The sequence below is a fragment of the Epinephelus lanceolatus genome, chromosome 19 (assembly GCF_041903045.1).
Source record: "Epinephelus lanceolatus isolate andai-2023 chromosome 19, ASM4190304v1, whole genome shotgun sequence".
In the NCBI taxonomy this organism is placed as follows: domain Eukaryota; kingdom Metazoa; phylum Chordata; class Actinopteri; order Perciformes; family Serranidae; genus Epinephelus; species Epinephelus lanceolatus.
The window spans coordinates 22,202,720-22,216,673 of record NC_135752.1 but is presented as its reverse complement, the minus strand read 5'-3'; the positions used below and the strand labels follow the sequence as shown (position 1 = coordinate 22,216,673).

The 13,954-nt window shown below is 39.9% G+C and overlaps 1 protein-coding gene across 2 annotated transcripts in view; it reads right to left on the bottom strand.

The window, feature by feature from the left end:
* The window catches only part of rabgap1 (RAB GTPase activating protein 1), a 104,627-nt gene extending 91,134 nt beyond the window's left edge, over positions 1–13,493 (bottom strand). For both annotated transcript variants that reach the window (XM_033647397.2, XM_033647398.2), the window contains exons 1-2: positions 13,370–13,493; positions 243–478 (exon numbers count right to left, since the gene is read on the bottom strand). In XM_033647397.2, coding sequence (XP_033503288.1) covers positions 243–395 — 153 coding nt within the window. In that variant the 5' untranslated portion in view covers positions 396–478; positions 13,370–13,493. The remainder of the gene's footprint in view (positions 1–242; positions 479–13,369) is intronic.
* Between the last annotated feature and the right edge of the window lie 461 nt (positions 13,494–13,954).

The following is a 13,954-nucleotide window of genomic DNA, read 5'->3' as shown; positions in this document are numbered from 1 at the left end:
TACAGAGGCTGTAATTTTTCTTATGTAATCAGGACCAGATTGTGACCATTATAAGTTCTGAGCATAGTCATGAAATTCACAGTCAGCAGCATTTTAGGAAATTATTTATGCCCTTGAGGGTGTTACCACAGTAAATGTCAACAGACCTCTATACTCGTCATTTTGACTCTGACCAGTACAGCTCTGAAGTCTCCCTTCTCTCCTTCGCACCTCCGTCCATACCTACACCCAACCATCCTTACCTTCAGTCCTGTCTTTTCGTCATCACTACCATTATTAGTGGAGGAGGGTGTCTCGTCCCCCAGCCGGGACACAAGGACAAAGTCCTCACTGTTGAGAGTGGACACTGAGTCCGAGGACACGCTAATCTTCCCCACCGAGCCCTTGTCATCCATGGCTGCCGCTGTTAAACTCAGCCACGCTGCTCATGAATGGAAGACGGGAGGAGAGAGCGGTGGGAGATGATGAGCAAAATCACCTAGAAAAAGAAAAAAATAAAGAAAGAAAAGAAGCAGAAAACAGTTATGATGTGATGAAATCCATGAAAGGCATCTTTTAAAAGGCAACTGGAAACTTGGCTACTTAGAAACTAACCCTCTCACAAAATGAAACCAGTCACAATTATTGCTTTGGAGGATTTCTTAACACCTTTAGGAAACTTTGAGGAAGCTGGGGGAGGAAGGTTACGAGAAAATCGAGAGTGAAAGGAAAGGTTAAGCAAAAAGGCTTAGTTCAAGTGAAAGTGATAAACAAGAGAGTGAGCTACAGAAGTACAGACGCAGAAAAGAGCAAAAGAGGATCTGTGGGTCATGTGTTGCAAATCTGTCTATCTCAGCAGAATAAAGGAGAGGTATTTGCAAAATAGTCCGATCAATGCAAAGCCATGGTGATGCAAGTGTCATTTTGAAAAAGAAACACGCACATGGAAGTGAGGAATTACAAACGAGCCAGCTTGCCACAAACATCCATCTACTTCATGTCAGTATTTCTCCTGATAAACATTAAATTGTGGTCCCCCACCACCACATACACTGGAAATATATCACCTAAACACACAAAAGTGATGCACTGAATGTGCTAATTGCATTGTATGCACCTCTCAGTGCATGGTTACCACAACCACAAATAACCTGGATCCTGTGGGAAACACTACATTGCCTGCTCATCCTTCACTCTGCATTTCATTCCAGCTCCCTCCATCAATCCATCAATGAAATTTCAGCATAACATCACACTTTGGCAGAAGATAAATGCTTACAATGACCTATTAAATATGACATTGTGTGACTAATCAAAGAAAGTTAGCAAAACTGACCTAAGCATAAATTCTAAAAAATTATACCTTTATTTGTGAGGACAGGTAATGACAGGAGAAACAACCCAGAATTTTTTTTCTAAGATATTCTTTTGGGCATTTTGCCTTTAATGGACAGGACAGCCAAGTGTGAAAGGGGGAGAGAGAGAGAGGGGATGACATGCAGCAAAGGGCCACTGGCTGGACTCCAACCCGGGAGCCTGCTCTATCTACTAAGCCACCGATGCCCCATTTAATAAAGCTTTTTGTTCCTAATAGCCCCGTTTCAACCAAGGAGTGCAGTATGGTTCGGAACCGTACTGCACTCCATTTCCACTGTGAAAAGTTGTGGATGGTATCAATGGCGCCAAGGTGCAGACTTCCCTCTGTGTCACCAGTAATGAGGAAATACAGTGAGTGCTGGATGGAGCAGTGAGTGACAACAACCCCACCCACATTTAAGAGCATTATTTGCTGTGGAAACACTTGGGTCTAGGTCCCATGTCTGAAGGGTTACTTTTGGTTCCAAAGGTACCATACCGAAAGTGTTTGGTGGAAATAGGGCTTATGTTTTAACAACACTGTGATTAACATGTGGTTAGATTTAGGTACAAAAACCACTTGGTTATGGTTAGGAAAGATCGTGTTTTGGCTTTAAATCCCCATTTTTGATGGCACAATCCCCACGGTAAAAAAAAAAAAGAGGAAACAACCACTTCTCATGGCACTGTCCCAGCAGGAAATGCATCGCTGTCTCTGTAAAAGACAGAGACCGTTTTTTTTGTTTGTTGGTCTAGAACAGTGGTCTGCAGCTTGGCAGGTGCCCTACATCACCTGATGACAAAGTCCGCTCATTACAACGTCACTTAAGAAACGTTGATATGGTACATATGAAACATGCAAATGTAACATAATTATGGTTTGCAGAAACATACAATTCCAACATTTTCCTCTGGTGACTGGGCTGAGAGAGAAGACTTAGTAAGAGGAAGTAAGGTTCAAGGAGCAAGTGAGCAAGGAAAGCAAGAAAAAGAAAGATAAAAGAAAATATTTTCACTTTTACCTCTAGGAGCAAAGTCAAAAATCACCTCAGCATCAAAATTAGCATATTTAGTGAGTTTAGGTTTGACATTAGGGGGAAAAATTAAGGTAAGAACTAGTTTTTCAAACAAAATAAGTTCTACAGTTAGGTAATGAGGTAAAAGGGAGGTGGCATTGTGTGTAACACAGGAAGAAAGGCGCAACAGAAGGTTCTGGCAGAGGTTCAACAAGAGACCATAACAAGCTATTTCTGGCCGTTCCCCCTCTCCACTCCCTTTTCATTCTCTCCCATCTCTCTCTCTCTCTCTCTCCACTCTTTTCTTCTTCATACCCTCCTTATCTATCCCTCTGCAATCTTCTATTTCCTCAGCCCTCATTGCTCTCAAATAAGGGCTGCCCTTGCACTCCTACATTCTTCTAAAGGTTTCAGTTGCTGTTTCTTCCACTTTGCTCTCCTGTCAAACGCCCGCCCTTCCTATTCAAAGCAGGCCAAACAATGGAAAAGTAATAGGAAAAAAAGGTCTACAGCAGAAAGGTCAAAGCAGTTAATAATGTGCATTACTTATGATAACATTGTTATACTGACCCAGTATACCCCAATATAAGTAGCTATCTCCGTGTGACTACAAGGTTTTACAACATCTTGAATGTTATTATGAGGCTACCAAACACAAATGGAGTTACATAAACTGACAGCTTAGGCTTGTTCTCTTTATCTTTTCAAAGCAAATTCAGGAAATGAGCGACTGGTATTATTCCTCAAACAGTCCTGGGTGTTGTTTTTCACTTGTATTGCAAAACTGAAGTTCAGAAACAGGGTCATAGCATACAATGATTTGTCATAGCCTCTTTTACTGTGAAACATGCTATAGTGTTAGGTCAAGCAGAAAACAGTCACCCTTTGACCCCTAACGCTTGTGTTTAACAATGACAATATAGACTCTAAGCATGCTTTACACCTAACCAATCATAAAAACTGTTCAAGAAGCAATCTTGTAACTGATAAGGATTGGTAACCATAGTAACGCAACATCAATGTGAGTATTTTCCCTGATTAATAATGTCAAAAGCTGTTAAAACAACTGTGCATGTATCTGACTTTAAGTACTTTGTCAGTTCATTAATTCCATTAAAAAGTATTTGACAGTGATCCCACACTAATAAGCCCCGAAACATTACTGTACAAGACGTCTCCTTTACGTCCTGTCTCAACCTGTTAGTCATTATCCATTACATGCAGTTAATTTGCAGTCTAGTGATAATAATGCTTGTAGTCGGTTAGTTTTTCGTGAGCTCTTTATGAAACCAAAGAACATAAACATACACATCAGAAGCATGAAAGTCACTAGAATTTGATTTCCCAATGTGGGTCCTGATGATACAGAATGACAATTGCCAAAACTGTCCAATAAACGCGGTTTATTCCTCTTGGTCCGTTTCTAAGATGTCAGTGTGAACAGGAACACAACATTGTATATATATACTTTTTTCCCCATATCCTGAACTACAGGTGTAAAAGCACCCTAAAACTACACAACTCAGTGGAGTCCTATAACTTAAGGATCGGTCTCACATTGTGGTTTGGTTCAAGACCTAGAAAACAAGAAGTTGCCTTTCAGTCGTTGTCTACTTTGTGTTCACACTGAGTTATTACAAATGACCCAAGAGGAGTAATTAAGAAGTCATATGGACTGACAGAATTCAGCAAGGGCTGGGCCATATAACGACTATGTACGATATATTGCTACAGGCTTGTGCTATTAAAGATAGTATGTTATATCTGCTTGGAAAACGTGTTTAGTATAAGACAGTTGTTTTGTCAGTGAACCTTGTGAGTTGTAATGGAGCCGAATATTGTAACGATACCTTTGTTAAATGTTGCTGTTGTCCCTGGCTTCATATGAGTACAGGAAAGGTTCGCTAACCACTAGGCTAATTTATATAATGTGAAATGCCATAGGCTTTTGCTAATAACATAAGCATGTTGTATTTGTGGGGAAAATATGTCCAGCAAAAGACAAGTGCTTTGTCTGTGAATAGTGCGAGTTATAATGAAGCCGATTTGTGTACTTGTGTTTGAAATTGTCTCTATTAAGCCATGTTTAATGTGTGTTTTGAATCAACTAAACTTTACCTCACTTCCGTCGCCGACTAGTATTTTGGAGGTGTAACTGTTGTGCAGCTGCATATTTTCAAACAGGGGAATAAAATCCCTGTCTTTGCATTTTATTTTGATCACAGTCTGTTTTTATAAAACTACTTGTGACATCTCAAATGTGGCTTTGACTTGCAACTGAAAACATGTTCCCCATTTCATAGAAAATACGAAGATATCGTGTATCGCCATTCAACCGAGATATGAATTTTTGTCCATATCACCCAGCACTTGGATTCACTCATGTTTTGGTGACTGTCATCCTGCATCATTGGCTCTACATAGACCCCTGGGGGGAAATAAAAGACCAGTAAGGGACAGAACCTGACTGTACTTCTCTAGTATCACAAGGAGCCCATAAGGAAATAACTGATTATGAGCATTCTGTCTACAGTTGACAGAAACTCACTACTCACTTTTCAATCAGGGTTTCCACACCTTGTTCAACATCAAATTCAATGACTTTTAAAGGACTTTCCAGGCCCAATTTCCTCAAACACAAGGGCCCAACATGTCATAAATGGATCAAGGTTTATTACTATTACAACACTGAGACTTTTTATAGAGAACTAGCAGACTTTACAGAAGCTCACAGACAACCATTAAAAAGATAATTTTTACTGACATCACTGTTTTAAGAGAACATCAGTTTCTATTCTTACCCAAATATATTCAAGCACTTTCAATGACCCATGTCTATTCATGTATGTTTTTAAAAACTTTCAAGGCCTTGATTTTTTCTTCTTCCTCCAATCGACACACTTTGAAGGATATCAGGCACCCATGGGAACCCTGTTTAACATGGAGCTGCTTAAACACACATAACACACAAGCCGACACACCGCTGTTTACCTCCTTGTCACTTCCTTACATCATCAGAAAATGCTGGTGCTCATGTTCATCGGCGTTACCATGGTTACCAAATGCTGTTGCATAAATATAAACATCTGAAAAGGAACAGGCGATTGCTTTGTTTATCATAATGACTTTCAGCATGGCCTTTAATGCAGAACAGAACATTTGGTTATATCACTTGGATAGCATGGTTACTTAAGCTTTTATATATAGGCCGAGCACTGCAGTGATTCAACATCTACCCTTTTAAAACAATGCTTTCAGTGAGCATTGACAACTCATCTTGAAGCTCCTGATGAAACCTCTTTTCAGGACTGTTTGTTGTGTACAGACTGGGACTGACTGACAGCCCGTTTCATGTTGGGCCCACCCTATTACCTGCTCGGATGTTCAGTCTAGCAACTGTCACAAATTTCTTCATACGTATGAAATACAAATTTCAGTGTAAAGCCGATAGACAATAGTAAACCCGCCAGTCCAAAAGAAAAAGCATCTGAGTAAGTAATCAAATCCAAGAGAGAAATTTGCATCACTTCTCATCCTCCTTCTGATCTTCTCAGGCTTTTAATCTTGAGGAGACATGCAGATGTTTACTCTACTTTTGGCTCAAAGGCAGCTGCTTTCCATTTTTAGCACACTTGTCCTCTGAGTTATTAGTCTAGTTCTTCATCCTCAGATTCAGTGTTGATGAACTTTGAGTTTCTAGCGCCTTTCTACATGCTTAGATAGTCCTCATGCTTAAATTATGAGTTATTAACTTACCCACCCCAAGAGAAACATGAATATCTCAGTAAAATACTGTGTTTAGAAAAAAAATGAGACAGAGGCCAATCCCTTTTCTGGCCATGATAAACCATACTTAAAGTAGATCACTACTTTGTAACCCTTGAGTCAACCATTTCCCTAGAGAGCAATGTAAATGCCGAGACTTTACAACATGTGGTGTTATCTGAGAGAGATGACAATCAGCCTCACTATTGCATTCATGTTCCAAGCAGCAAACACTGAAAACTCTATGAGCCTATGCAGTCGTGCAGAGACGCACATATGCATGCATCGACAGAAAAGAAAGTACTGTTTCACGGACATACGCACAAGCAGCTGTATTATGAACACAAATAGGCCTTCACCCACAGGCACACATGTGCATGCACACGCAGACCTCATACTCTGTGTCTTTGACTAGCTGGCGGCTCAAACAGGCTTATAATGGTCGCCTTGTCACCCTTCTTTCCTCCGGAGCCTCAGCAACAGCCCTCTGCCTGCTCCTGCCAAGCTACACTGTTCGTTATCAACCTTTTCAGTGCCTTGGTACGTTTCCAGCGAGACACACAATCCATTGCCTATCACACTACTGATGTTACAGAATTAGCTGCAGAATGTCCTACCTAAGGCTTAAAAGGTTCCTAAATGTCTTAAATTGGCGGACATTTCTGGCTTGTGAGAGAACTTTCTTGAGCTTCAACAAAGTCATACTTTTCAATTTTTTGCACATCTCATTCCCTGCACTGTGCTCGATGGCACCAGCTTGTTTTGGAGTGCAGAAAACCAGAGCTGCAGACCCTTTCTTCATTCCATCTCACCATTTTCTCTCCAGCCACACCCTTTCTTTCCCCCCACTAGATTCTGTTTCATTTATTCAGTGTTGTAAATGTTTGCAAATTCTTTGTAAATCTTTTCCCCTTTTCTTTGACTGTCCTCTGATAATTCCCCATGTTAGAAAGCAGATGAGATGAGAACAGAAAAGAAGTAGGAAGCAAGTTTCCTCTAATGGAACACTGTTGTGTGTATCACCATGACAACAAGATCTTCGCCATCTCCAGTGGTTGACTGGGTGCAAACTACCTTTAGCAAAGGTGTTGATACCATAAACTGTGTAAAAGAAGGGGATGTAGCCACTGTGGTGCACCCACTGGTTTGTGGGTGACCTTTCTGAATTATAGAATTTGGCATCTTGGTTTTTTGGTGCCACAAGTGACCATATTTGGACAAGAGGATGGAGCTCTGGAGTAGTGAGGGGTGGATCCAACTGAGAACCTAGTACACCTGTATATAGTGCCTTGTCATTTACTGAGGTAGCCATGCCCTAAAGCATACCCTGCTTTACCGTCTATTTTATTCTTAATTTGATCATAATTTACAAAACAAACATCATGCCGTATCTGAAAAAAAATGGAACTAGCAATTTAGAGACCATAAAATCATTAGGAAAATGTTAACTGAGGTAGTATAGCTAGTGATAAACAGGTTTAAGGCACTTCAGCATAGGCTTCTGAGAGTTAATTCTGGTTCTCAGATGGTTGTTTTCAGTGTATTACTTCCTCAATAAAATACTATCACTCTATATCAATATGCACTTCCCTCAAGAGACCGTTTTTAGACACGCATAAGACGCCTAAGAGGTGGCTAAGAGTTAGTAGAAGACATAGGCTACACTTTAAATGTTAGTCAATTTTGAAATTTCACGGTAGAGCTGTAACTAAGGATTATTGTCATTATTATCTAGTTACCTTTTTTTTTTAACTTAATTGTTTTATATTATCAAATGCTCTTTCAGTTTCTATGTTCAGTTAAAGGAAGTAAAATGTAAAAAATTTCAATTAAAATATTTAAACTTACCATAATGTACTATATATAGCTGCAATAATTAATCGATTAGTTGTCCACTATTAAATTAATCGCCAACTAATTGGCAATAATCGATTTATCGGTGTAGTAACTTTTTTAAAGGGAAAAAAAAGTCAAAGGTTTATGATGCCAGCTTTTTACATGTGAATATTTTCTGGTTTCTTTACTTCTCTATAAAAGTAAATTGAATATCTTTGGGTTGTGGACAAAACAAGACTTTTGACGATATCATTTTGGGCTTTTGGGAAACACTGGGCAACATTTTTCACCATTTTCTGACATTTTATAAACCAAACAACTTAACGAATAAACGAAAAAATAATCAGCAGATTAATCAACAATGAAAATAAGCCTAATTGTTAGTTGCAGCCCTACTTTATAAAATGTCCTATTGTCCCAATGATGTACTCAAGTTGCTTATTTTTTGTAAAACCAAAAGTTGCTCAATTTACTAGCATTCATAGCAAAGAAAACCTGCAAATCTTCACATCTGAGAAGCAGCTCCAGAGAAAGTTTGGCAATTTTTGCCTGAATGATGCCAAAAACATTTAATTTATTATATGTAGCTTTGTTTCATAGGTTCATCATATGCACAATGAATTGCATTAGCTGCTTTAAACTTAGTGCGTGATATTTTTTGACCATGCCAGGTTTTAAAATAAATAGCATCTATCACAGATTGTTTAAGCAAGCACATATTTAGTGACAAGATGCAATCAGGCACCAAACTGTACTTTTCAGGATTGCAAGTTGTCTGGTGTGTTTGGGCTGAACTTCACCAATTTAGCTGACAGTTCCTTTTGACACACAGAGCCATAACAGCACTTAGGCTGATGTAGTCTAGGTGTGTCCTGCAGAGTACACTTTAATTTTGGGACCAAATAACTGACAAGAGTGACCTCTCTCAGGGGTTTGTCACAGTTGAAAACAGGTGTTAAGTATCTGAATCTGTAACAAGTATATCTTACGTCAATCCGTGTGTAAAAATGTGAACGCTGGAAACCTATGCCTGTCTTTTCTTTTTCTTTTTTTTGATTCCTTCCTACCACTCTCCAGCTGAACAGGCTGTTCTGGGCTGCCAGCTGGGCCCTGTGTGCACCTCACAAGGGAGAGGAAGACACAGCCAGACACAGCCAGAGAGCATTCAGGCTTGCAACACAGTCCCTTTCGACTCGCCTCACAGCAGTGATTTCAGCCAGGCAGAGATAGCAGGGAGAAAGAGAGAGGCAGAGAGGAAGAGGAGAAAGAAGGGCAAAACTAACACAAGGTGAGTCACAAGGTACGGTGCAAAAGGCAAGAGAAAAAACAGGAATAGAGCAAGTCATTAATTGTACAAATCAAGGAAACCCTAATCTACATCTTATTTGTTCTGTGTGAGCATCTAATACTCATCTCAATCCACATCCACAGCAGAGCACTGACTCCCAGTTCCGGGATGAAACCTCTACGTGTCTCACGCTCGACAACAAAACAATCTCACATGACTGAGAATCATTCAGTGCAGGCCTGCCTTTAACTTCTGAAATGGAGCGCTGGCTGCAACAAACCCCTCCACTGTGAGATACTGAGCTGCACACTGTGTGGCTATTCATGGAGATTTATTTAGCAGTGGTGTATCTCTGCTGGTTCATAAAGAACAGAACTATGGCGTATAAAGGAAATGTGACACCTGTGTGTTTAAGTCGGTATGTGCTCCTACAGCAAACAGTTGTTAAGAGTCTTTGGAAATGGGAACTGAACAGCAAGCGTCACTGATACTAGGTTAATATGCGGTTTTAAGGAAAGAGTTGGTGTATTATGCAGGTTTTTTTGTGTGCAATCTGCAAAATAAATACAAAATTCAAAATACAATGTGATTTTATTACACATATAAAGGTTTATCTTGTTTTAAATTAACAAAATTTAGCTAACAACAGTGCGTTCTGGGTTTGTTTTATTTCTTGACCATGAACTTCTTTGTGTTTTCACTTCATACTACATTACAATCCAAAGGACTGCTTGTGTGTTCAAGGCGTAGCATGGTTGCAATGTGATTGTGAAAGGAACTGAAAACACTGAGAACACATTTGTGGGTGTTGCACAGTCTTGTGTCGTTCGTCTGCACACAGTTATATTCACAAATAAACTGCTTGTCACCACAGTTGGTGCGAGCACTAAAAACATCACTGATCTGTCACCTCATAAAATCTAAAAACCAGCCCAAAGATAATCTTCCCTTCCTACGAATCATAAATTCAAATGGTAAAATAATTAATAAGCAATCAGTGATTCATAACACTGATTAAAGTTCTAGCCTTCCTGGGGTGATGACTGCAAGTCTGAATAATTTGAAGGGAATTCATTAATTTTAAACACAGGCTAAATTAACTGTGTCTCAGGGTAAGTCGTTAAATATCATTAAAGCAAACACTGACTTTTCTGATCTGAATTATTAGTGGTTTGTTTTTAAAAGACTATCAACAGGACTACACACCGAAAAAGAGAGCACCTACAAAGGAAACAAGCATTGATTTTAGATCCAGGGTGTGTGGTGAGAGCAGGTAGGTCACTGGGTGAACTTTATATTACTGATGCTTTACTGCGTCAAGCCCAAAACATATCCATAACGCTCAGCAGACAGCTGTGGAAGGAGGACTCCCCAAATAGTTTTATCTACTGTTACATTTAATTGAAAGATAACCCTCTAGCTTGAAACATCCAGCAGTTGCAATCACAAGCTGAATCAGAATATTTAATTTTCAAGTTGAACATGGCAAGACTCCACACAGCTACTAATGCAGACATTGCCTGATGTCACCAAAAATATTTACGTCAGGCTAATTGTTGTCTTAAAACTGTGACTATTGCTGAGTCAACAACAAACGAGGAAGACATTTTCTCAACAAATTCTTTACACTTCTTCCTCCCTTTGCCGTGAAATACATGTTCATGCTTTCAACTCCACATGGTCTCCTTTCATCCACAGCAACTGCAAGGAAACACGAATCCACTACAGCCCCCCTACCAGCCATTCAGTCTCCACCAGCGCCCCATATGACAGGTGCATCTGAGGGGAGTTGTTGGGACTTCAGAGCATTCAGGGCTCAGTGCAAACTCAATTACAGATAGAGCTATAATAGGAGGTATACAAGGGGATGCACTGAGAGAAGGGATGTGTGGAATCTCAAGGAAGTGCATCAGGCATTAGATGTGACATATTTGCTTCTGAGGAGACTGGGTTATTGTATATAATTATGTTTATCACATTCATAAGTTACGCATTTTATGATGGCTGACTTTAAAGAAGAAGCTGACATGTGGATGCTGAACTTAAATGACAAGCTACACTCTTTGGCCCTTAGGATTAGGATCAGTGTGGTCTACTTTTAATTGCTTACAAACAGGCATGCCAGAAAAAAAGCACTGTTGTACTAAGATCAATATTAAAAATGCATGTGTCTGTATAGTACTGGCATTTGCCCAAATGTGTAGAAGAATATATCATACTTATATTAGCTTAACAAAATGAAACTGCATCCCATAAAGCACTAACCTCCTTCCCTCAAACAGTGCACACTACGATTGTTGTTGTACAGTAAATATTTGCATGTACACACAAAGCTGGGTTATGGGTCCTTTCTGCGTGTGTCACCTGTATTACTGTAATACCTGAGTTTCAGGAAACAGAACAGGAACACGAGCGGAGTCAAGCGAAGTGACAGTTGGCACGTATTGCACACTGTTAACTGTGCATATCTACTGCAAGGAAGTATTTGTACTCGCACAGAAACAGGAGCTACTGGTGTCAACAATCCTATTCTTTGTGAACAGTAAACATTAGGCTAACGACAGCTAGTTTGCTGTTCCTGATACTAACAGTGCAAAACAAGAGAAATATGGACAATAACTCAGTTTGTGTCAACACATCTTGCAGTACACATTAACTGATAGACAGCTGTGCAATGTTAAAGCAAAGATCTGAGTTAGCTTTTTTAGGAAGGATGCTGTATGGTACACCCATTTGAAATGTTGAAATCAGGGTCAGAGAGGTTAATTTAAAAAAATATTTTATACAGCTAGTTTGTAAATGTAACAAAGCATTGATTTTTGCTGCTGTAATGAGGGTTTTCATGCCCAGCTAGTGCCACTGGTAAAAAGTGTCAATGGAGTCATTGAGGATACAAATTCAAGTTCATTCAGGCAACGCTTCACGGTAGACATATCAGACATGTTAGACACCCACGCACGCCACCACAGACTTCTCAAAACAATCCCTGCTGGTCCCTCCCTCATCATGTGACAATAACAGAACTTCAGCTAACAAAAACATAGCATTTACTAAATGTTACGCAATCAATGTCACAATCAACACTGTGCCAGAGTGTGTGACTCGAGAAAGATTTAAGTCAAAAGATAAATTCCCAAACAAATATTCACTTGTCAAAACCTACATATAGGCTACACAATGAATGGTTATATCCTGTGTTGTTATAACAATCAACAAAAACTCATTATAGTAAGTGAGTTTAAGTAGCTTGAACTAAGCTATTCAGCTATCAGTGTTCTTACAAAATGAACTTGACTGTATGTGGTAAGCTCCTGAAACAGACTGGGTGATGTGATAATCAGTGCATTGTAATGTAATACTGAAAAAGTTAATATGCCACAGAAAATCGCAGTACAGTTGCCATAAACCACACTACAAGCCTTCTTTATGTAGGAACAAAAATAATGCACACCCAGCTTAACAGTGGCAAATACATAATGGAAACCAATGCATGTTGCTTGAGAATTTACAGTAGTCTCACAGTATGGTTGTCCCCCATTTAATCACGAGATGTACTGTAACGTTACTGGTTTAATTGGCTTTCTGGTCTGCACCACTTAATCTGGATACAAGCAAACCTGCTGCATGTCAATGCAGCCAGTTAAGCCTCATGAGGCCTCGGTACATTTCAGAGCCTACAGCTCTTTAATATATAACTTAATTAGCGGTTAACATAATGTTGTTTAGCTCAATAACGATAGGCTAGCTTAATGTAGCAAGCTCAACTTATACCCCAGTTAGCCCTTACAAACATGCCTTACGTTAGCAAAGATAGCTTCTCAGCAGTCATCGATTCAAAGTCCGACAAAAATGTTTGACTGCACAGTGACCAACTGGCGAAACTGTTACCTCGCCATAAAGCAAACTGCTATGTAAAGGTGTTGGCAGTAATTTGGTGAATTACCCCGATAACTGGCCCTCGCTGAAGCCTTGAAACAGGCCATTACTGTATGTAGCAAGGCTAGCTAACGCCTGCTAGCCATGCTACCCTGGCAGTTACAACCAACAAACAGGTATTTTGTTCGTAACTGAAGGGACTGTGGTGTTAAACCTTGACGGTAGAAGTGTGTGCAGGTGCCAAATAGCTTACCTTTATTCCCACGGTTGTGTTTATTCCAATGGCGGTTGGCACAACATTGCACTTTCCCAATAACATCAGCAGCCAACAGCATCCAGCCGAGCTGTAAACACAAGCCCAACCAACCCGCTGACACCCACACTGCGCATGCGCCTGTCAGTGCCCCTCTCGTCTGTGATGAGGGAGGGGAAGCGTTGGCATACCTAATGACACGATGCTCACACAGTCCGTGGAGGCAAGTCCAAGTCAGGTCCCAAGTCACTCGAGACAAGTGTCGAGTCCAATGAGAGTGTCTCAAAGAGTCTCAGCTTTTCAGTGCAGTTTTCGAGTCCTCAGGGCCAAGTCCAAGTGAAGTCAGCACTTTTCAGTAGCAGGTCTTACTTGCAAGTTAGTTTTAAGTCTTTTTTTAATCATAAGTATGTATTAAAGGAGCTTTTTGATATGGTTTCTCTCTTTAATGTCTCAAGTCTAATTGTATATCTAGGGAGTCAAATATTAAAGGAATACTTCACCCACAAAATGATCATGTGTGTATCAGTAACTCACCTACTGTTACCTTGAATTTGTTGTGAAAACTTTGTTTTTATCGCACGCCTC